Source organism: Macaca nemestrina, chromosome 9 (genome assembly GCF_043159975.1).
Source record: "Macaca nemestrina isolate mMacNem1 chromosome 9, mMacNem.hap1, whole genome shotgun sequence".
Taxonomy (NCBI): domain Eukaryota; kingdom Metazoa; phylum Chordata; class Mammalia; order Primates; family Cercopithecidae; genus Macaca; species Macaca nemestrina.
In genome coordinates this window covers 69535871-69559593 of record NC_092133.1, presented here as the reverse complement: position 1 = coordinate 69559593, position 23723 = coordinate 69535871, and the positions used below count along the sequence as shown (strand labels likewise).

The 23723-nt window shown below is 40.5% G+C and overlaps 2 protein-coding genes and 1 non-coding gene across 15 annotated transcripts in view; 2 read left to right on the top strand and 1 right to left on the bottom strand.

The window, feature by feature from the left end:
* Window positions 1–23723, top strand: part of LOC105466029 (ecdysoneless cell cycle regulator) — a 58130-nt gene that overhangs the window by 23864 nt on the left and 10543 nt on the right. For 2 of the 4 annotated variants that reach the window (XM_071068768.1, XM_071068766.1), the window contains 5 exons: window positions 3755–3861; window positions 4001–4187; window positions 5412–5479; window positions 6561–6775; window positions 8659–8869. In XM_071068768.1, coding sequence (XP_070924869.1) covers window positions 3755–3861; window positions 4001–4187; window positions 5412–5479; window positions 6561–6775; window positions 8659–8869 — 788 coding nt within the window. Of the gene's footprint in view, window positions 1–3754; window positions 3862–4000; window positions 4188–5411; window positions 5480–6560; window positions 6776–8658; window positions 8949–23723 lie in introns of those variants that run through there. The other 2 variants (XM_071068769.1, XM_071068767.1) reach the window with 1 other exon arrangement.
* Window positions 1–23723, bottom strand: part of LOC105466028 (nudix hydrolase 13) — a 41834-nt gene that overhangs the window by 7757 nt on the left and 10354 nt on the right. For 4 of the 10 annotated variants that reach the window (XM_071068784.1, XM_071068779.1, XM_011714850.3 and 1 more), the window contains 7 exons: window positions 23247–23386; window positions 21106–21240; window positions 19040–19146; window positions 18119–18244; window positions 17853–17964; window positions 16498–16652; window positions 11629–12750 (listed from right to left, as the gene is read on the bottom strand). In XM_071068784.1, the coding sequence (XP_070924885.1) occupies window positions 12550–12750; window positions 16498–16652; window positions 17853–17964; window positions 18119–18244; window positions 19040–19126 (681 nt within the window). In that variant the 5' untranslated portion in view covers window positions 19127–19146; window positions 21106–21240; window positions 23247–23386 and the 3' untranslated portion in view covers window positions 11629–12549. Of the gene's footprint in view, window positions 1–11628; window positions 12751–16497; window positions 16690–17852; window positions 17965–18118; window positions 18245–19039; window positions 19147–21105; window positions 21241–23246; window positions 23387–23723 lie in introns of those variants that run through there. The other 6 variants (XM_071068783.1, XM_071068782.1, XM_071068786.1 and 3 more) reach the window with 4 other exon arrangements.
* LOC112423922 (small nucleolar RNA SNORA11) lies at window positions 17130–17257 on the top strand. Its single transcript, XR_003014528.1, has one exon. It is a non-coding gene; the product is annotated as a small nucleolar RNA SNORA11 (small nucleolar RNA).

Sequence of the window (23723 nt, the reverse complement as noted above, 5' to 3'; positions counted from 1 at the left end):
GGGAATAACATTCCAGCAAAAGGACAGACAGCAAATACAATAAATAGAAACATATATATATACACACACACACAGAGAGAAAGAAAAGCGCCGAAGAGTACTTGAGAAAGCAGTCACCTCTGGGGAACAAGACAATGGATTGGGATGGGTGGCAGTGGTCATCAAAGGAAACATTAGCTTTCTCTACAGTATTTTTTTTTTTTTTAAGACGGAGTCTCTTTCTGTCGCCAGGCTGAAGTTTAGTGGCGCGATCTCGGCTCACCGCAGCCTCTGCCTCCCCAGTTCAAGCGATGCCCCTGCCTCAGCCTCCCGAGTAGCTGGGACTATAGGCGCATGCCACCACGCCCGGCTAATCTTTTTGTATTTTAGCAGAGACAGGGTTTCACCATGTTGGCCAGGATGGTCTCAATCTCCTGGCCTTGTGATCTGCCCTCCTCAGCCTCCCAAAGTGCTGGGATTACATCTCTACAATATTTTTAAGTTACATGATAAACCTATACCCTTTTTTGTCAATTAAAAATAAATAAATAGGCCAGGCGCATTGGCTCACGCCTGTAATCCCAGCACTTTGGGAGACCGAGGTGGGCGAATCACCTGAGGTCAGGAGTTTGAGACCAACCTGGCCAACATGGTGAAACCCCATCTCTACTACAAGTACAAAAAATTAGCCGGATGAGGTGGTGGGCACCTGTAATCCCAGCTACTCAAATTAAAAATACACAAACAAATAGCCAGGCACAGTGGCTCATGCCTGTAATCCCAGCTACTTGCTGAGGTAGGAAGATTGCTTGAGCCCAAGAGTCAAGGCTGCAGTGAGCTGTGATCATGCCACGCACTCTAGCCTAGGCGACAGAGTGAGACCCTGTCTTAGAAAAAGAAAAAAAAGAGGCCGGGCGCGGTGGCTCAAGCCTGTAATCCCAGCACTTTGGGAGGCCGAGGCGGGCGGATCACGGGGTCAGGAGATCGAGACCATCCTGGCTGACACGGTGAAACCCCGTCTCTACTAAAAAATACAAAAAACTAGCCGGGCGAGGTGGTGGGCGCCTGTAGTCCCAGCTACTGGGGAGGCTGAGGCAGGAGAATGGCGTGAACCCGGGAGGCAGAGCTTGCAGTGAGCCGAGATCCGGCCACTGCACTCCAGCCTGGGCAACAGAGCGAGACTCCGTCTCAAAAAAAAAAAAAAAAAAAAAAAAGAAAAAAAAGAAACTATGCACAGAGATACTTATGTGTTGAGTGAGTGACATAATGCTGACATGATTTGTTACATAAATTGATGGCACCCTGTCTATTAAGAATGGACCAGATCAAGTTGTATAAAGGACTTGCTTTAATTGAATAAACATTTGCATATCTTGCAAAATCACATAGGTGATGGGGAACTGTCTCTACTCTGTATTATTAATATGTAAACATTACTAGGAGAGAGAAAAGAATAACCCAAATAATCATAACAAAAGGCAAAATAAAAATCACTGTGGAATATCAAATGCTAAAGAGAGTCATAGTGAGAAGGTAATAAACTTTCACAAAGGTTGAAGCAGAGAAGTTAAAAAAAGAAAGATAATGGAAGGCTTCAGGGAGGAGGTATTTCAGTTAAGTCTTAAAGAATGAGGATTTTTTTTTTTTTGACTGTGTCTTGCTCTTTTTTTTTTTTTTTTTTTTTGAGATGGAGTCTCGCTCTGTAGCCCAGGCTGGAATGCAGTGGCGTGATCCCAGCTCACTGCAAGCTCCACCTCCCAGGTTCATGCCATTCTCCTGCCTCAGCCTCCCAAGTAGCTGGGACTACAGGCGCCCGCCACCACGCCTGGCTTTTTTTTTTTTTTTTTAGTAGAGATGGGGTTTCACTGTGTTAGACAGGATGGTCTCGATCTCCTGACCTCATGATCCGCCCGCCTCGGCCTCCCAAAGTACTGGGATTACAGGCGTGAGCCACGGCCCCCACCCAATGGAGTCTTTCTCTTGTCGCCCAGCTTGGAGTGCAATGGCATGATCTTGGCTCACTGCAACCTCTGCCTCCTGGGTAGTACAGACTTTGCAAAAGTTATAGAACTTCCCTGGGCTCTGGTTTTCTCATCTGTAAAACAGGATTATTACCTTCTATAATAATGAGGAGAGGACTCAATAAGAAAATGTATTTAAAGTGTTAGCATAGCATTTAATACATGCTAGATAAATTTTAATTGATACTTTCCTTCTGGATCTTCTTTTCTTTATATATAAAATACATATGTTATATGTATGTCTTTATGTATTTTTAGTACGTCTTTTATATGTATATGTACTATTAATATAATACAACTCTTTCTATGTACATATATATACATATAGACCCTGTCTATACATATATGTATAGAAAGAATTATACGAGATCAGTGGCTTCATAATGATGTTCCATGGAGCCTGCTTCAGAGCCAAAAGGGAAGGCACATTGTGTAGATCTCTGAGCCTCTATCCTCCACTTGATTTATTTTTATTTTATTTTATTTATTTATTGAGACGGAGTCTTGCTCTATTGCCCATGCTGGGGTGGCTCACTGCAACTTCTACCTCCCGGGTTCAAGCAATTCTCCTGCCTCAGCCTCCCGAGTAGCTGGGATTACAAGCGTGTGCCACAATGCCCAGCTAATTTTTGTATTTTTAGTAGAGACGGAGTTTCACCATGTTGGCCAAGTGAACTCCTGACCTCAAGTGATCTCCCCTCCTTGGCCTCCCAGAGTGCTGGGATTACAGGCATGAGCCATCGTGCCTGGCCTATCCTCCACTTTAATTAAGGCCATTTTTCTTTGAGCTCTTCTATATTTTAGAATTCCTGGTGAAAGTTTTTTTTTTGAGAAAAAGGGATCTGTAACCTAAAAATATGCTTAAAAACAAATTAGAAGGTTGGGCATGGTGGCTCATGTCTGTAATCCCAGCACTTTGGGAGGCCGAGGCAGGGGGATCACGAGGTCAGGAGTTCGAGACCAACTTGGCCAATATGGTGAAACCCCATCTTTACTGAAAATACAAAAATTAGCCAGGCGTGGTGGCGCATGCCTGTAGTTTCAGCTACTTGGGAGGTTGAGGCATGGTAACTGCTTCAACCCAGGAGGCAGAGGTTGTGGTGAGCCGAGGTCGTGCCACTGCACTCCACCCTGGGTGGCAGAGTGAGACTCTGTCAAAAACAAACAAACAAACAAATTAGAGCCAGGTGTTTTGGCATGTACTTGTAGTGCCGGCTACTTGGGAGGCTGAAGTAGGAGGATCACTTGAACCCAGGAGTTCAAGTCCATTCTGGGCAACAATGAAACCCCATCTCTTTATTTTTTTTATTTTTATTTTTATTTTTATTTTTTTTGAGATGGAGTCTCGCTCTGTCGCCCAGGCTGGAGTGCAGTGACGCGATCTCGGCTCACTGCAAGCTCCGCCTCCCGGGTTTACGCCATTCTCCTGCCTCAGCCTCCCAAGTAGCTGGGACTACAGGCGCCCACCACCGCGTCTGGCTAATTTTTTGTATTTTTAGTAGAGACGGGGTTTCACCATGTTCGCCAGGATGGTCTCGATCTCCTGACCTCGTGATCCGCCCACCTCGGCCTCCCAAAGTGCTGGGATTACAAGCATGAGCCACCGCGCCCGGCCCCCATCTCTTTAAAAAAAAAAAAAAAAAACTCCCCAAATTAGACTAGCTAATCCCTTCCAACTTTAAAATACTATGTATTTATGATTACTATTCTAGGTTCTCTTATGAAGAAATACTCATGTTTTTTATTTTTCATAGTTCTCTTGCTATGAGCCCTGGTGAAGAAATCTTAACCTTATTACAGACAATACCATTTGATATAGAAGACCTTAAGAAAGAAGCAGCTAATCTTCCTCCAGAGGATGGTAAGTGATGGACCAGGATACAGTGGAAGGGTTAAAAAAAAAAAAATTAAAATGTTCTACTAAGTCTCACAGGATCCTCTCCTAAGAGGACTTATCATGTGAATGTAGAATGGCAATATCATGCTTTCTTCTTTTTCAGATGACCAGTGGTTAGATCTCTCACCAGATCAGCTGGACCAGCTGCTGCAGGAAGCTGCTGGCAAAAAAGAATCAGAGTCTATTTCCAAGGAGGAGAAGGAGCAGAACTATGACTTAACTCAAGTCTCAGAGAGCATGAAAGCTTTCATATCCAAAGTCTCAACCCACAAGGGAGCAGAGCTGCCTCGGTAATTTGTGTTAAAGTATAAATATATAAATAGTTAGAACCCAAATGTTGAAGTCATAGTCATTGCCATTTCCACTTTTTTTTTTTTTTTTGAGTAAATGAGTTGTACAGATTTCTTTCTTTTTTGTGCCTAGTATGGTGATAACTTACTTATCTGAAGTCAGATTTCTAGAAGTCTCATCCTTTGCAATCCTTGAAATAAGCCAGAAAGATCACCCTAAAAACCATCATCCAGAACCACACAGGGAAACCATATACTTTACTCTTTAGTAGCTTTATGGGCTCAACATTTAGCTTTCAACAAGTTCAGACCTCTGATCTCCCGCCCTGCAAACAGATTGGATATTGAAAACTCAAAGGCAGAAATAATAACAGAAATGTGAAATTACATTTGGCAAGTAACAGGAAAAACAGGTAGATAGAATTATTACTTGTAGGCTGGGCGCGGTGGCTCACACCTGTAATCCCCGTACTTTACGAGGCCAAGGCGGGTGGATCACGAGGTCAGGAGTTCAAAACCAGCCTGGCCAGCATGGTGAAACCCCAACTCTACTAAAAATACAAAAATTAGCTGGGCATGGTAGCGCACGACTGTAATCGCAGCTACTTGGGAGGCTGAGGCAGGAGAATGGCGTGAACCTGGGAGGCGGAGCTGGCAGTGAGCTGAGATCGCGCCACTGCACTGCAGCCTGGGCTACAGAGAGAGCAAAAAAAAAAAAAATAATAATAATAATAATAATTGTTACTTGTGTATCACATATATCACTATTAGTGTTGATACTCTTGAACCTGATGAAAGATCTAAATTTATATTTGGTATTCTCTCTTTAAGAAAGCAGGGATAAGGGAAGATATGTTCTTGTTTATTTTTTAAGCTTTAGTTCTTAAAAGAACAGGCTTTATTTAAAGTAACTCAAATAAATAATGGTTTTGCTAATGCTAGATATCTTATTGGGGCTAGAGAGTGGGTAGGTCCCTAAATCAGCATAAGCTAAATGTACATAAACAAGATGCTATTTTTACTTTTCATTTATCAGACTTTCCCATTTCTGTTGTCCTTCAAGGCCAATAAACTCAAGAATTTTTAAAACTTAAACTACAATTTTTCTTGCTGTGCCTCCTTAGAAATTCTATCTTTGGTAGCTTTCCTAAGAATGACACTACTTTAGAAAAGTTTCAAACAGTTGTATTTAGAATAAATTGTCTTTGTCCTTTAATATTGCAGAGAACCTTCTGAAGCTCCAATAACTTTTGATGCAGATTCTTTTCTTAATTATTTTGATAAGATTTTAGGTAAGTAATGGTGTGATGTTGACTTTCATTTTGAAACTGTAAGTCGTATAGCTGTTGCTAGAGCATTGGGTTATTAGATATCTCAGAAGCCAAAATATTTGCTTTCTCTTCCTGGTTTTGAGTTGCTTTCAACCATGAATTACTACCCATGAATAATTTTGTAGAGGCTGCCTAGCTCAGTGCTTGACATATATAGTAGCTGCTCATTAAATTTTTTTTTTTTTTATTTGAGACAGAGTCTCGCTCTGTCACCCAGGCTGGAGTGCAGTGGCACGATCTCGGCTCACTGCAAGCTCTGCCTCCCGGGTTCACGCCATTCTCCTGCCTCAGCCTCCTGAGTAGCTGGGACTACAGGTGCCCGCCACCACACCCAGCTAATTTTTTTGTATTTTTAGTAGAGACAGGGTTTCACCGTGTTAGCCAGGGTGGTCTCGATCTCCTGACCTCGTGATCCGCCCGCCTCGGCCTCCCAAAGTGCTGGGATTACAGGTGTGAGCCACTGCGCCTGGCCTCATTAAATATTTGAGAGTGACTGAATGCTGTGTGTTTAAATAGGGTTTTACCTTGGCTCCCATATTATATTGTTCTTTTTTGGAATTACTGTACTTACAAATCAATAAGAAAAAGATAACTCAATTAAAAAATCATTATAATATGTATATATATACAGAACTGCAGAGATGAAGATCGGGATACCCAGAAACTGCTAAAAGATGCTTACCTCTGGGGAGAGTGTGAGATTTGAGACAATATTTGTATGGCTTGAATGTTTACATCAAAATGTATTCATTTATTAGGTAGTTTTTAAATGTTTTAAGAAAAATACTTTAATTAATTGAATTCACTTTTTTTAAAGCTAAATCTTTTGACTCAGCCTGTACGCTTTTCTACAACATTAAATGCACACATATTCTACAACATTAAATGCACAGCATTACCATTTGTAAAAGGGATTTTTGTGAAGTAGACTATGTGTCTTTTTCTGTGGGTAACATTCTAATTATTTTGAGATGTGTAGTAACTAAAAAGTAATAATAATAATAATTACCAAGTGGCTCTTTCTTTCTTGGGGGCTATGTAGGGCCAAGGCCTCATGAGTCAGATTCTGATGATCTGGATGAGGAAGAATTTGAATGTTTAGATAGTGATGATGACTTGGACTTCGAAACACACGAACCTGGCGAAGAGGCTTCTCTGAAAGGAACTCTTGATAATCTCAAGTCATATATGGCCCAGATGGACCAGGAACTAGCACACACCTGCATCGGCAAAAGTTTCACCACTAGAAAGCAAGTGGTATGTGTATTTTTAACCTTTTTCTCTTTCTGAGTCTAGTATGTCAGATAGCTAAAACCATATTTTATCATAGTTTTTCTTTTTTTGGTGTGTGAGATTTGAAATAAATAAGAATGTTAATTGTTTTCCTAACTCTGGTAGGATAAAGGATCATAGACTTAATTTGCCTAAACATAAGCTTCATTATATTACTTATTCTATGTTATCTATCAGGATTTAAAATAAAAGGTCATATAATATGCTCAAATTAGAATGCGATTGTACACTACAACTTCTTAAATAGATTTTTCTTCAAAAGTAGTTTTAAAAAACTACAGCTTAAATGGATTTTAAAAAAGAGAGGGCACATGTTCTCAAGACCTTTTGAGACTGTGCCTTGGGCCACAGTGGATTAAAACAAAATAACATAAGTAAATAAATAGAAAGGATCTTAAACATCCAAATAACTTTCCAGTTTTGACAGTTTATTTTGTATGTTTCCCTAATTTAGAGCCAAATTTAGAATTCACCTTCCATTTATGTTTTCATCCTAGTTTTTAATGCCACCACTGTCTAATCCTAAACAGAGGCATTATGGAAAGAGCAAGGACCCTGGAGTCTTATGGGTGAGGGTTTGAAGTCTACCTCAGCTGTCCACTGTCAATGTGTCTATAAACCAGTAATCCTCGTCATAGAATTAACATGAGAACCAAATTAGACAGCAGAAAAACCTACAATAGGCCTTTAATTAATGTTAATTCCCCTTGCTTTGGTCATCTAAACCACTTTTAAAACTATAATCACTTCCAGAATTGTCAAAATCTAGTAGAAACTATACATTAGATTTATCTAAAGCAGCAGTATTTCTTAAATTTTAATGTGAATATAAACCAAAGGATCATGTTACAACATAGATTCTGATTAAGTAGGCCTGGGATGAAGCCTGAGATTTTCCTTTTTTTTTTTAAAATCACTTTGTTTTATTTTATTATTATTATTTTTTTTAATTTGAGATGGAAGTCTCCCTCTATCACCCAGGCTGGAGTGCAGTGGTGCGATCTTGGCTCACTGCACCCTCTGCCTCCTGGGTTTAAGCGATTCTCCTGCCTCAGCCTCTGAAGTAGCTGGGACTACAGGTGTGCACCGCCATGCCTGGCTAATTTTTGTATTTTTAGTAGAGACAGTTGGCCAGGCTGGTCTCTCAAACTCCTGACCTCAAGTGATCCACCCACCTCAGCCTCCCAAAGTGCTGGGATTACAGGTGTGAGCCACCGCTCCCAGCTGAGATTTTCCATTTCTAATAAGCCCCAAGCGATGGAGATTCTGCTGCTCCATGGACTACACTTTGGGTAGCAAGGACATAAAAGTCTATCGAGCTGTAATCTTTCAAATCCTTTCCCCAGCTTGTGGAATCAGAGGCCCAACTAACAATTTAGAGTCTTTGTGGTTGCAAACACAAAGCCTTGTGTTTTCATTTTTAAGCTTTTTCACTGGGAAAGAAAGGAACACTCGCTTCTTTCATTTTGAAGAAAATTTACATTATTGTTTCATTTAATACTCACTTTTATGTTTCTTTCTTTTAAGACTCTTAGACAAGTTATAAATGTACCTTCTTAATTCTGTTAGCCCTTGAGCTATTTCAAAATAGACATGCGATTTATTTGATTTGCAGGAATCTTTCCTGGAGAGAAGTGTCTTATAATCTTTAGAACCAAGTGTTAATATCTGTGCTAAGCCATATAACTTATTAGACTTCATTTTCAGTTTATATCACCAAGGATAAGAAGTTTCCTTTTTAATTTGGAATGCAAATTTACATTGTGGCTTAGTTATCTTTTTATTGTAACCACCATGCAACCTAATGATATATTATCCCATAATTTTCTTTTCCCTCCATGAATAAGGAACCTGTATCCCAGACTACTGACAACAATTCAGATCAGGAAGATTCTGATACAGGAGAATCTGTTATGGCACCAGTAGATGTGGACCTGAACCTGGTTTCAAATATATTGGAATCCTATAGCTCCCAAGCTGGACTGGCAGGACCCGCTTCCAATCTTTTACAAAGCATGGGAGTGCAGCTGCCTGACAACACCGATCACAGACCAACAAGTAAGCCAATGAAAAATTAACCAGCACATTTAGCTTCTCTTTTCTCTTTTTAAATAAATATTGAATATGATTCTGTTCATTTCTAGTTTAGATTACTCATTTAGTAAAAATGTTTCTTCATTACAAGTTTTACAGATTGACTTCTCCTACATGAGAATTGTGGCCCTCTTGGCACAAGTCTTTGTGATCTCAGCTGTGGGTTACACACAGGTTTTGAACTCGGCAGGGTAGAATCTAACCCCTAGACAACTTTGAGATGAAATTCACACACTTTGTGCTAAGGACATGGCCTACCACAATATACCCTTGGAGTAATTCTAAATATTTAAATTTCTCCCTTACTGCTATTCATCCTCAGATCAAAATTTCAAGCTGACAGATTTGGATTTGATAACTCATTCACTTTTTCTTTTCAATTTTTTTAATGTGGCATAACATGCATATGGTTAAGTGCACAAATCTTGAGTGTACAGTCAGTGAATTTTTACATGTATGTATGTACCTGAAGCAAGATATAGAACTTATTTACTTGTAAATAACAGCTATATTGAGATATAAGTCACATACCAAAAAATTTACCCTTTATACAATTCAGGGGTTTTTAGTATATTTACAAAATTGTGCAACCATCACCACCATCTAATTCTAGAATATTAGAAACCCCATACTCACTAATAGTCTCTCATTCCCTTCTACTCCCAGCCCCTAGAAACCACTAGTCTACTTTCTGTCTCTATGGATTTGCCTATTTTGGACATTTCATACCTGATACTGTACTTAATTGTTTTAATTAATTAATTGGTTTGATATTTAATATAGCTGATATATCTATTGCTAAGATGAAATGTTTCTTAAAATGATTCTCATATTCCTCCTAAAATAAATCATTATCTATATATCATAAAATTCACCATTAAAAGCAAAAAAAAAAGTCTTCTCTACAGACAGCTCCATATATTGACCATGTTTTTATAATCTAGGTCTCTGGATTCTTCTTTATTATCGCATGCAGCAGAGAGATGCCCTTACTATATCTTACCCTATCCAAGTAAAAACAATGGAAATAGATTCATACTGTTCCCTCTCCAGTGACCAAGGGAAGAATTAGGAGAATGGTGTAGTAGAGTTCTCATTTGAGAACTTACTATCACAAACTAATAAAAACTAAATATGGCTGGGCGTGGTGGTGGGTGCCTGTAATCCCAGCTACTTGGGAGGCTGAGGCAGGAGAATAGCTTGAATCCGGGAGCCGGGGGTTGCAGTGAACCAAGATTGCACCATTGCACTCCAGCCCAAGCGACAAGAGCGAAACTCCGTCTCAAAAATAAATAAATAAATAAATACTAAATATACCATACCCCACTCCAATCCTTTCTCTTCCTAGTGTTCACTGAAGTGAACTAAGGAAGAGGGTAAGTGTTACACATTGACTAAAGTAACACATCAGATGATATTGTGCAACATTTTAACATTTTAAATAATAATTATTTAAAATATATTTTTATTGTTTGTTTTGAAGCTACATTTCTCATGTTAAAAATGGGGTCCAGAATGCCATCCCAGCTCAACTATGAGAAAAAGGTTTCCCCCCATTGCACTTGTGGTACATTAGGTTTATCTTCATTGAGGATTAAATATTGGGTAGAGAAGGGGTAACAGACAGGCAAAAATATAAATGAAAATTTTTAAAATTCTGGTTACCAGGGCTGACTGACTTTCACCTGTTTTTCTATTCTGCATCATGGACCCAGATGAGTTATATTTATCCTTAGCACCGTCATAATTCATTGCCCACATATATATTCTCAGGTCAGGTAGGCCCTATACCAAAGTTTCTTTTATTTATCTGCCATTTTCAGTATCCCAAGCCTGTTCTTTTCTGCCTCAGCTTTCAGATATCCTTGGAGTTCTACAGCAAAGTTCTTTTCCTACTCACTACTGAGAAGCAAAGTTCAATGTTGCAGCTCCTGCTGCTAGCCACTCTCATCTTTTCTTTCCCAAAAACACATTAATCAAAAAACAAACAGTTACTCCATGGTAAGTTTGGGAAACTCATAACCAGGAACTCCGCACACTCCCCTTTCTATCAGTATTTTCAGATTGGGGATGTGTACACATGTGCTCACAAACACACCCACATAGAGATAGAAAAGATTGGGAGATGGTAATACACATGGACCCTGAACTGTTTTCTTCTAACTGCAAGATATGAAGAAATCTCAGAACCTCTCTTTTGTGAGTGCTTTACCCTTCTGCATGCTGGGTTCAGCCCAGGTAAAGGCAAGCTGCCAATCTAACAAGACAATCAAGTCCCATCACATATCATCCCTCAACATTTCCTGATGAAGGCACTTTGATTTCCCCAAAGCAGTGATGGTTTGCTGGCTGTGGAGAGAGCAATGACCTTTTGAGATCAAAAGGAAATTCAGTGCTTTAACTTTTCTAGTTCTAGAATCTCTTTAGTCCTATGGGACTTTGGAACTTAGTCCTATGGGACTTTGACGTGTAAATAACCTTAGGGTCTCTGGAGCTTGTGTCTTTAATCACAAATTAGTGCCTAGAATCTTCTGAAGATATGATTATTTCCTCTTTTCAGCAAGACCTCTAACATTTCTCCTGCACATTGCTTCAGTTGTTCCACTGACTTGAAACCTGGACTTAATTGTTTAATTGTCACCAATAGGGATCCTTTCCCCTACCCCCAAATTCTCACCTTGTAAAATTTTCTCAATTCATAGAACAGAAAAAGACATCAGAACAAAGGTGTGGACATTTTATTTTCCCCAAATAATCTCTTCTCCCTTATGGCATCATATATGAATGATGAGAAATCCTAAATTTAGTTTATTCCATAAAGTTTAAGAAATAGGTCAGGTTTGGCATCTGTTTATCTCCACCAATCCCTTTGTTAAAGTTAATCAACACATTGTGGATGTGCAAATGCCAGCAACTGTTTTATTTAGGAAAACAGGCATGGCAAAGCGAGAGTCTTTTCCCTGGGTCACGAACTGAGCATGTGACAGAGCTGAAAACAGCAAAAAAGACTTACTCTCTGGAGTCCCATTGAGATTCTACTACCTCAACAGAGCCTCATGGCATCTGGTTTATTATAAAGTACTCTGAGTCATAATGACTTAATTATGACTTTTATTTAACTACCATGTACATGTAACTAGAATGCACCTGTACATGAATTTAAATATGTTATACTGTGCTATTTTTCTTAATTCTGTAAGGGTAACAAGTAACTCAGTAATGACTTGAAACTTGCTATATATTTTCAATACTAAGATAAAAGTTTTAACCAAACTTACAACAGGCACATTTTGGCAGTTAGTGTAAACACAACATTAACAAGCCATATGCCAAAAGATGTTTGTTTCCAAGGCCTTGGAGAAAATGACTGAACAAGGGCCTACATCCAAACTAATGCTTCCGCCTTCCCCCTGAGTTTTGACAGTTGACAGCTCATCAGTTTTCTTCTCACACTGGCTTTTTTGATTGCCCATTGGTAGGAATTTCTTCCATTAACACTGCTGATAGAAGTGTCTTACTGTAGGCTCACCCTCTGCCCTGCCCTTCTGAGGTCCTGTAGCTTGTCTTTTGTCACTTCTTTGTCAACTGATCTCTAGTTTGTCCCTCAGGAATACCAAGGAGCGATCTAAGTTACTTGGTCTGGGCTAAGCAGGCAGGGAAGAACAGGTCTGTTTTTCCACCCACTCCTTAATCAGTTGGTGGGAGATGGCTAACTTAGGGGGCAGCCAGAATGGGAAAGTCCCATTCTGTTGCTGAGTATAGGGGCCCTTTCTCTTCAGGGCTGTGGCTACCTCATCATGACTGAACCAGGCAGCTGTCTCTAATTCTCTCAAGTTCACCTGGATCTGAAAGACATAAGGAAGAAAAGGATGTAAGATCAGGAGCTACAAAATTTAGAATACTATAGCCAAAGGTCAGAAAATGATTCTAGAACTAAGCAATCTTAGAAGATAATACCTGGGATCTCCAGGTTAGATGAAAGTCAGTTCTAGATACTGCCCAGAAGCAAAAGAGGCATAATTAAGAAATGAGAGTTAAATATATTTTTAACATAGTAAAAAAAAAAAAAAGATAAGATATATTAAATAAATCCTGGAAGTACAAATACTAAAATGTTGAGAGTGGTTAACATTGAGAATAAATTATGAATAATACCTATTTTTCCTTGTGTCTCTATTGATTGTATAAATTTTTCAATTAAAAAAGAACATACAAATATTACTTTTTTTTTAATTTTTTTTGATATGGAGTTTTGCTCTTTTTGCCCAGGCTGGAGGGCAATGATGTGATCTTGGCTCACTGCAACCTCCGTCTCCCAGGTTCAAATGATTCTCCTGCCTCAGCCTCCCGAATAGTTGGGATTACAGGCACCCACCAACATACCCGGCTAATTTCTTTGTATTTTTAGCAGAGACGGGGTTTCACTGTGTTGGACAGGCTGGTTTAGAACTCCTGACCTCAGGTGATCCACCTGCCTCCCAAAGTGCTGGGATTACAGGCGTGAGCCACCGTGCCCAGCCACTGTTTTTTTTTTTAAAGGATAAGGGTTAACGATAGTCAAAAGCATAGTCTCATCTTTGCAAGAAGCAAAGTAACGTGAACTTCATGCTGAGGAAGCTGAAATAGATTAGATATTCTATAAAAGATTCTATAAAAACCAAAACATACAATAGGCAAACTTTGGCAGGCAGAGACCATCGGTCAGGGAAGTGCAAGATGACATTGGATAAGACAATGTCTAGCCAGGCATGGTGGCTTATGCCCATAATCCCAGCACTTTGGGAGGCTGAGGTGGAAGGATCACCTGAGGTCAGGAGTTTGAGACCAGCCTGGCCAGCATGGTGGAACCCCATTTCTAATAAAAATACAAAAATTAGCCAGGCATGCTGGCAGGCACCTGTAATCCTAGCTACTCAGGTGGCTGAGCAGGAGAATTGCTTGAACCCGGGAGGCAAAGGTTGCACTGAGCTGAGATTGTGCCACTGCACTCCAGCCTGGGCGACAAGAGTGAGACTCTATTTTTAGTTCCCAGCATCCTAACTGACTTGAGCAGTAAGACCAATCCTGCAGTCAGTCATTAAATGATGCCTGATTGTGTGCCTACTATATGTAAGACACTCTTTAAGTCCTGACAATAAAAGATAAATTGTCTCATAAAAACTGTGTTGGGGCCGGGCGCGGTGGCTCAAGCCTGTATTCCCAGCACTTTGGGAGGCCGAGACGGGCGGATCACGAGGTCAGGAGATCGAGACCATCCTGGCTAACATGGTGAAACCCCGTCTCTACTAAAAATACAAAAAAAATTAGCCGGGCGAGGTGGCGGGCGCCAGTACTCCCAGCTACTCGGGAGGCTGAGGCAGGAGAATGGCGTGAACCCGGGAGGCGGGGCTTGCAGTGAGCTGAGATCCGGCCACTGCACTCCAGCCTGGGCAACAGAGCCAGACTCCGTCTCAAAAAAAAAAAAAAACTGTGTTGGGAACATCGGATATCCACATGCAAAATTGGACCCTTATCTTACACCATATACAAAAACCAACTTAAAATGGATTAAAGACTTAAATGTAAAACTTGAAACAATAAAACTCTTAGAAGAAAACATAAAGGAATAAATTTCTAGACATTAGACTGGGCAGCAGTCTCTTAGATATGACACCAAAAGCGCAGGCAAGAAAAGCAAAGATAGACAAATAGGGATTCTATCAAACTAAAGCTTCTGCAGAGTCAGGGAATCTATCAACAGAGTGAAGAGACAACCTGCAGAATGGGAGAAAATATTTGCAGACCCTATATCTAATAAGGAGTTAATATCCAAAATATATAAGGAACTCCTACAACTTAATACCAAAAAATAAATAAGCCAACTTAAAAATGGGCAAAGGATCTAAATAGACATTTCTCCAAAGAAGATATTCAAATGGCCAACAGGTGTGTGAAAAGGTGCTCAACATCACTAATAATCAGGGAAATGCAAATGAAAACCTCATACCTTCTTTGATGGCTACTATTATACCTTCTTTAATGGCTACTATTAAAAAAGTACAAAGGACAGCAGGTATTGGTAAGGATGTAGAGAAAAGGAAACCCATGTATACTGTTGGGGGGAATGTAAGTTGGTGCACCTACTATGGAAAAAGATATGGAGGTTCCTCAAAAAATTAAAAATAGAATGACCCTTTGATCTAGCAACCAACTTCTGGATATATGTCCAAAGGGACTGAAATCTGGATCTTGAAGAGGTATCTGCACTCCCATGTTCACTGCAGCATTATTCACAATGGATGAATAGATAAAGAAAATGTGGTATATACATAGAATAGAATATTATTCAGCCTTAAAAAGGAAGGAAATCCTGCATTTGCAACAAGATAGATGGGTCCAAAGGACATGCTAAGTGAAATAAGCCAGACACAGAAAGACAAATATTGTATGATCTCACTTATATGTGGAATCTAAAATAGGCAAACTTATAGAAGCAGAGAGTAGAGTGGTGGTTGCCAGGGGCTGAAGAGAGGGGAAAATGGCGGGGGTGGCCACTGGTCAAAGGGTACAAGGTGTCAGTCATGCAAAATAAGTTTTGAAGATCTGTATACCATAAGGTCTACAATTAATAATACTATATTATACACATAAAAATTTGCTAAGAAAATAGATCTCACGTCAAGTGCTTTTACCACAAAATAAAAAAAACAATAGTGGGGTGGGAGAAAAATAAAAGGTGGAAGGACACTTTTGTAGGTGATAAGTTTATGGCATTGATAGTGATGATGGTTTGATAATTTCAAGGGTATATACTTCTCTGCTGAAGCAGGAGAATCACTTGAACCCAGGAGGCGGAGGTTGCAGTGAGCTGAGATTGTGCCACTGCACTCAGGCTGGGTGACAGAGTAAGACTCAGTCTCAAAAAAAAAAAAAAAAAGAAAAGAAATTATCTCATGACTGACATATATGCAAGGAAGAATGGAGATTATTTGCTTCCTTTAATAGGCTGCAAATTCCTTGAGGGCATAAATCATATTTAATTTAATTAATTTATTTATTTTCGAGATGCATTCTTGCCACTGCCCAGGCTGGAGGGCAATGGCTCGACCTCAGCTCACCGCAATCTCCACCTCCTGGGTTCAAGCAATTCTCCTGCCTCAGCCTCCCAAGTAGCTGGGACTACAGGCGCCTGCCACCACGCCCAGCCAATTTTTGTATTTTTAGTTGAGATGAGGTTTCACTATCTTGGCCAGGCTGGTCTTGAACACCTGACCTTGTGATCCACCTACCTCAGCCTCCCAAAGTGCTCAGATTACAGGCATGAGCCACCCGCGCCCAGCCTTAATTTTTGTATTTTCAGTAGAGATGGGGTTTTGCCATGTTGGCCAGGCTGGTCTTGAACTCCTGACCTCAAGTGATCCGCCCACGTCAGTCTCCCAAAGTGTTGGGATTACCGGCATGAGCCACCATGCTCAGCCCTAAATCATATTTTACAAATGTTTATATAATCTAGATGATGCTGGACTAGACAAGTGCTTAATAAGTACTTGCTGATGAGCAGATTAGACGAAGCAAAAGAACTATCACAGCATAAGGGAAACATAAGAACTTACTTCTGTTTGCCCTGGTTTCACAGTTGCATGGCAAGCAATCATGAGTGAGCCGCTAGGAAAGGGCCAGTGCTGGGATGCACAGTACTGCAGGCTTTCCACCTCCAATCCCACCTCTTCTGCAACTTCTCGACGGATGGTCTCTTCCACACTTTCACCTACAAGCACTCAGATTAATTCAGGACAGCCCTGTAGCTAGAAGGGTGATACAGACAGCCCATTTGAGAAAGGCACACAACACTGGCTCCAAAGTTTCAATGAAATGCTCTTGGGAGTGTCCTAAAACTCCCAGTCATTCCAACAATAAGAATCAGGTCCAGAGCTGTGTGTTGAACCACAGTGCTTAAGCCTGCTAGGTTAGTTATTATAATGCAAAGTAAGGGTGACAGTAGGAGGGACTACTGCCCTCAGCTTTCATAAAATTCCACTTTTCACCATTTGCAAATTTGACCCCAATAGACTAGAGAAAAAAACCAACCTGTAAATAAATACTGAATTTTAGCTAATGTTATGCCTGCTGAAATAGGAAGAAGTGTACTAATATCTTAAATCTGTGCATCAAAAAATAAGATAGATTAATTAATGGATAGATGAATAGCTTTGTGATAAAGTGTAGTAAAAATTTATGGAATCTAGGGGTGTGCTCAGAGCAGGGGGCCTAAAGAATGGCTCCTCTGTTTATAACACACCCAACAGGAATCTGGGGTCATTGTGATGAGAGGCACGAAGCTTGTGGCCTCCCTACAAACAAATGCCTACATGTGAAGAGGAAAAAAAATTATAGAATCTGGGTAGTAGGTGTATGGGTGTTCACTGTATAATTCTTTCAACAATCTCCTATGTTTGAAAATTTGCTTAAAAAAATAGTGTGGCTCACACCTGTAATCCCAACACATTGGGAGGTCAAGGCAGGCAGGTCACTTGAAGCCAGGAGTTCAGGACTGGCCTAGGCAACACAGCGAGATGCTGTGTCTACAAAAATTTTTAAAAATTAGCCGGGCATGATAGCCTGCGTCTGTAGTCCTAGCTATTCAGGAGGCTGAGGTGGGAGCATTGCTTGAGCCCAGAAGGTTGAGGCTGCAATGAGCCATGATTGTGCCACTGCACTCTAGCTTGAACAACAGGGTGAGACTCTGTCTCAAAAAAAAAGGAAAGGAAAAAATTTTATATGTGTGTGTGTGTGTGTTTATAATGCCAGAAATTTTATATATATATATAATGCCAGAAGGCAGTTTTCTTGACATGATAGAAAAGAATGTGCTTGGGAATCCAAACTCCATAGCAACAAGACAGAGAAGATTGTATTAGTAAGATTGTGTATCTTCCAGTGTCACCTGTATATCCCTTTAACTCCTTACCTATATCACAAAAACCTGCCAAGGCAGAATACATTCCCTTGGGAAAGGAGCTTTGGCGGGCAAGCAGGCATCGGGTCCCATCTGACACCAGTGTGATTACCACAGGAGCCATCTAGGAAAGGGGAATGGAAACTGAGATGCTGGCACTTGGGGGCCTGCCAATGAGCTAAAGCAATGTATAATTAAGGAACTGCACAGGCTTTCTTCCCCAGGACAAAGCAGTGCACAGTCTTCTTGGATTACTGTCCTCTTACAGCAATACTTACCTGTGGATAATAGATGATATTATTGGAAGGGCACACACGCTTGCTGCCAGCCACGTTCTTCTTGGTGGGCTGCCCACTTCTGCTGCAGAACTGATGAGCATCATGCCAGCGGAGAAGAGCTTGAGCCTAGGGACACAAATATGGGCCTGGTTTCATTTGTAGAGAATGCGGGGCTCATCTTTAACAGCACTGGGCCTACTATCTGGAACAACTCACAGGGAAATGCCAATCTCTTTCCAGCCCACGTAATTTAAATGGTTACTGTTTAAATTTTAGGACAAGTAAACTAACTGAATATATTCCTGTAGCATCAGAAATCTGAATAAAAGAAAGCATATTTTTAAATGTATTATGATTTAAAACATATAAAGTATATAAGGTAATAAAATGAACACCCATGTATTCACTAACCAGCTTAAAAATAAAACATTCCCAGTATAGTTGAACATCCTAAAATGTTTTCCTCCCCAGTAAAGTTGGAATTTTTTGCAACTAAAAAAATATTTAGAAGTTTCTTTTTAAATTAAATGCACAATCAAAATACTTTAGCAAGTGAAATCTAAACCTGTGAGGGCAAGTCATTAAAGCAATGTAAAGTAATTTCTCTTAGGGAAAACATGATGCTGTATGTCATGCTGTGTGGGTCATTAAAAATGTTTATGAGGCTGTCAGATCCTATTGCCATAGATCTGCATGTCTTTAGGAGACAATGATCTTGACAGTGGTTCTGCCAAAAACAAGGGCAAAAGAAGGGAGAATAAGCAGTCTTCCTACAACACATTGTCCTGCCAGTGTTTGTAGAAAGGACTAGAATCTGCAAAAGAAGAAATCAAACGTCACTGTAGCCTTGGATTTACACGTGGATTTACCCACACATAGTGCCCTACTAAATTTCCTGCAGAATGAGAAACCAGAATCTACCGTGGACAGCAGGGAGGCATCCCTTGCATTGAGTTGAAAGAGAGCCTTTCTCAGCTCAATGAAAGACCCCTTGAGCTCTGTCTCCATTTCAGGTTTGTGTAAGGAGGCTAGAAAATCAGAAAAGATAATGAAATTAAACAATGACAAACTTTGCTTCAGGGCCTCTCTCCAGTCTGTCCTGTTAAAATAGTGTTTCCCAAACTTGCCTCTTGAGATTGAACTGGAGAAAGTAAAATATATCCAGGTTCTCAGCTGGGTGTGGGGGTGTGTGCCTGTAGTCCCAGCTACTCAGGAGGTGGGGGCAGGAGGATGGCTTGAGGCCATTAGGAGTTCCAGGCTACATACAGTGCACTATGATCACACCTGTGAATAGCCACTGCACTCCAGCAAGACCCCATCTCTAAAATTTAAAAAAGGCCAGGCACGGCACTTTGGGAAGCCGAGCAGGGTGAATCACGTGAAGTCGGGAGTTCGAGACCAGCCTGGCCAACATGATGAAACTCTGTCTGTACTAAAAACACAAAACTTAGCCAGGCTTGGTGGCGGGTGCCTGTAATCCCAGCTACTCGGGAGGCTGAGGCAGGAGAATCACTTGAACCCAGGAGACAGAGGTTGCAGTGAACCGAGATTGCACCATTGCACTCCATCCTGGGTGACAGCAAAACTCCATCTCAAAATAAATAAATATATACATAAAATTTTTTTAAAAAGCAAGATTCTCAGGCCCCTACCTGGAGATTTTAAAGCAGCTGGCATGGAGTGAGGCCCAGCAATCTCTATTTTTTAACAAGCACCAGGTGATTCTTATATTCAGGCTAGTTTGGGAAACATTAGCACATAGTATGTCTCAAGATCTTCTTCGCGGCAACAAGAACATTTGCATTAGCTTATCCTTGGAAAAGAGATGAAGTGGGACCTCATGGCTCCTATCTGAACCTCATCCCAGCATCACTACATTTATACCTAGACCATTAAAGACAGAAGGAAAGCCTGACAGGAGCCATGAGCCAATAGCAAAGTGGTTCCCAACTGCAGGTCTGTGGACCCAGAGCTACTCTATGGAAACATTTTTATTCACCTGTATTCATAAAAGAAATAAGAATGACGTCATAAGTTTTTTTTAACATTTCTTATGAAATATTGAAATATACAAAATGTGACCGGGCGCCGTGGCTCCTGCCCGTAATCCCAGCACTTTGGGAGGCTGAGGCAGACAAATCACCTGAGGTCAGGAGTTCGAGACCAGCCTGACCAACATGGAGAAACCCAGTCTCTACTAAAAATACAAAATTAGCCAGGTATGGTGGCACATGCCTGTAATCCCAGCTACTAGGGAGGCTGAGGCAGGAGAATCGCTTGAACCCGGGAGGTAGAGGCTGCGGTGAGCCGAGATTGTGCCATTGCATTCCAGCCTGGGCAACAGGAGTGAAACTCTGCCTCAAAAAAAAAAAAAAAAAAAAAAAAAAAAATATATATATATATATATATATATAAAATATATATATATATAAAATGTATAGGCCAGGTGTGGTGGCTCATACCTATAATCTTAGCATTTTGGGAGGCCAAGGAGGGAGGATTGCTTGCGCCCAGGAATTTGAGAACAGCCTGAGCAACATAAGGAGACCCCCATCTCTATTTAAAAAAAAATTAAAAATTAGCCAGGCATGGTAGTACATGCCTATGGTCCCAGCTACTCAGGAGGCTGAGGTGGGAGGATTACTTGAGCCCAGGGGGGCAAGGCTGCAGTGAGTTGTGATTGTACCACTGCACTCCAGCCTGGGCGACAGCAAGACATTGTCTCAATAAATAAAATGTATAATGGTACAGAGACTAATACCATAAACATTCATGTACCCATCACCTAACTTAGAAGGTATTAAAATATCCTTTATTTTCATTTAAATGATGATAGCAGATGACAGTATTTTTAATGTCCTTTTTAAAAAAATAGAAAGTTGATAGCCTTTCGTATTCCCCAAATTTTCCTTTAAATTTTACCATTACGTGAAATCCCAAATTCTGAAGACCACTGGGAAGTACCCATTAGGAATAATGTTATGTACCTCTTATGGAAAAGGAGCTATCCAGACCTAGATCCAGAGCAAACCATGCCTCCTGCTGCTCAGAGCATCCAATCAACACAGAATCTTCTATTCTTTGTGCATCCTGTCCAAATTTACCCAGGAGCCTTTCCAACTCTAAGAAACAGAAAGGAGAAAAGCAAAACACAAAGGTTTCTATTAAATCACCACAGCCATATTAGACTCACTGAAAATCGTCTGCTTCAGCTTAAAGTAGGTATACTTGGCTTCCAGCTGCAGCTAATTAGCTATGTAACCTTGGTCTAACCGTTTAACCTTTCCAGGCCTGTTTTCTCCTTAGCAATCTGAGGACTTTAGACCAAAGAAGGAATTCTTGTATAACATTGTGTTACTCTATGACTGTATCATGAAAGGAAAATATCCCCTAGTAGTAAGATGCATGATAGTTAACTTATTAAGTCATTGAAAAAAAAATAAGTGTCACACTTAAAATGGTAGAGACCAAGGCTGGGGGGCAGGGAGGATCGCTTGAAGCCAGGAGTTTGAGACCAGCCTGGGCAACACAGCAAGACCTTGTCTCTACAAAAAATAAAATCAGCCGGGTGCAGTGAAGTGCACACCTGTAGTTCCAAAAACTTGGAAGGCAGAGGTGGGAGGATCTCTTGAGCCCAGGAGTTCAAGGCTGCAGTTAAAGACCAAACCAGTTCTGTAATTAACCTCCAGAATGTGCTACTTTTGTAGACCAAAGTAGAGTAAAATACTCATCTGAGATGCCAATCTCTAAGAGATGAGTGCTGTGTAGGGAGAAATCCTATACACTTGTTCATGATGGACTCATATTTATTTGTTCATAATACAACATAACACAAAAAAAAATCATAATACAACATAAACATTGCTAAATCTCTAAATAATGTATAGTGCCTTCTGATGGAGTCCTCAGATTCTTCTGCACTGCTAGAAACTACCTATCCAAGTACTCCAACTTCTAACCTATGGGGGAAATTCACTGGCAATACAGAAGTTAGTCAGTATATAGTGACTCCTATAAAACTGAAAGTTCACATTTTGTTTTGTCTTTGAGACACCACCAGGCTCGACTAATTTTTTGTTCCTGGGTAGAGATAGGGTCTCACTATGTTGCCCAGGCTCGTTTTGAACTCCTGGGCTTGAGCAATCCACCGACCTTAGCCTCCCAAAGTGCTGGGGTTACACAGGCATGAGCCACCCAACCCAGCCAAAGTTTGCATTTTGAATGACAAATCCCAGTGGCTTAGATATCTTTAGTTATATATGTTAAAAGAGTTCTAAAAGCAAATTTATTTTAATTCACGTTTAATCTTGACCCTTCTAATAAAAATGAAGTTATGATGGAACTCTTTTTTTTTTTTGAGACAGAGTCTCTCTCTGTTGCCCAGGCTGGAGTGCAGTGGCACGATCTCGGCTCACTGCAAGCTCCACCTCCCAGGTTCATGCCATTCTCCTGCCTCAGCCTCCTGAGTAGCTGGGTCTACAGGTGCCTGCCACCACGCCCGGCTAATTTTTTTGTATCTTTTAGTAGAGACTTGTTAGCCAGGTTGGTCTCAATGTCTTGACCTCGTGATCCTCCTGCCTCAGCCTCCCAAAGTGCTGGGATTACAAGTGTGAGTCACCTTGCCCGGCCATGATAGAACTCTTAATTAGCATAACAGTGTATACCTCAGTGGAGGCTGGAATTCACTGCTCTAAGGCAAAGACAGGCAAACTTTCTGGAAAGAGATACTAAATATTTTAGGCTTTGTGAGTCATACAGTCTCTGTCACAACTCTGCATTGTAGTGCAAAAGTAGCTATAAACAATATGTCAATGAATGAGTATGGCTATGTTCCAATAAAAATTAATTTACAAAACAGGTAGCAGGTACAATTTGGACAGCAGTTTTACCAACCCCTGGTTTAAGGCATTAGTGGTTCATTTCATCAACAAATAATATTTGACTGGACAACTAGAGTTCATAAAATAAATTATTAGTTGGCAGAAGCAGTTATACAAGCACGAGACTCAAAAGCTTTTTGAAAAATCTAGACTCCAAAGTTCAAGGATCTTTCTTAGAATTCATTATGGGCTGAATTCTGCTTAGTGGCCACAGGCTGGTCAACATCACTGGTCCACTCTGGACTTACCTAACAGGCTATGTCGGGGGGCCAGGTATTGATGTGCTGAAGTCTGAAGCAGAGGAGCCAGACCATGAAAGAGGTAAAACGCTCCTGTTTGCTGGGCTTTTTTACATGCATCATCATCTTCCTTCAGTTCAAATAAATACCTGTATTTGGGAAATAAACCATTACAAAACCACCCTTAGTTACCTGTATAGCGTTCATCTTTGAGAATGCTGCCGCTGCATCCCTCTCCTACCATGGTTATTTCCCTTTATTTATTTACAACCTAATTTGCTCCAAAAAGGGTTTGAGGTGGCTATAGGTAATCATTCATTCCCTCCTTTGTCTTACTGTGTACCTCACCTATGCTTCTGTGGTTGCACTATTGGTTTATTTGTTCATTTGTCTGTCTCCTCTGAGAGACTATGATCTCCTTAAGGGGAATGTATGCTTTACTCAGCTCTGTATCTCTGTAGTTAGCATATTGAATGGCTCGATTCA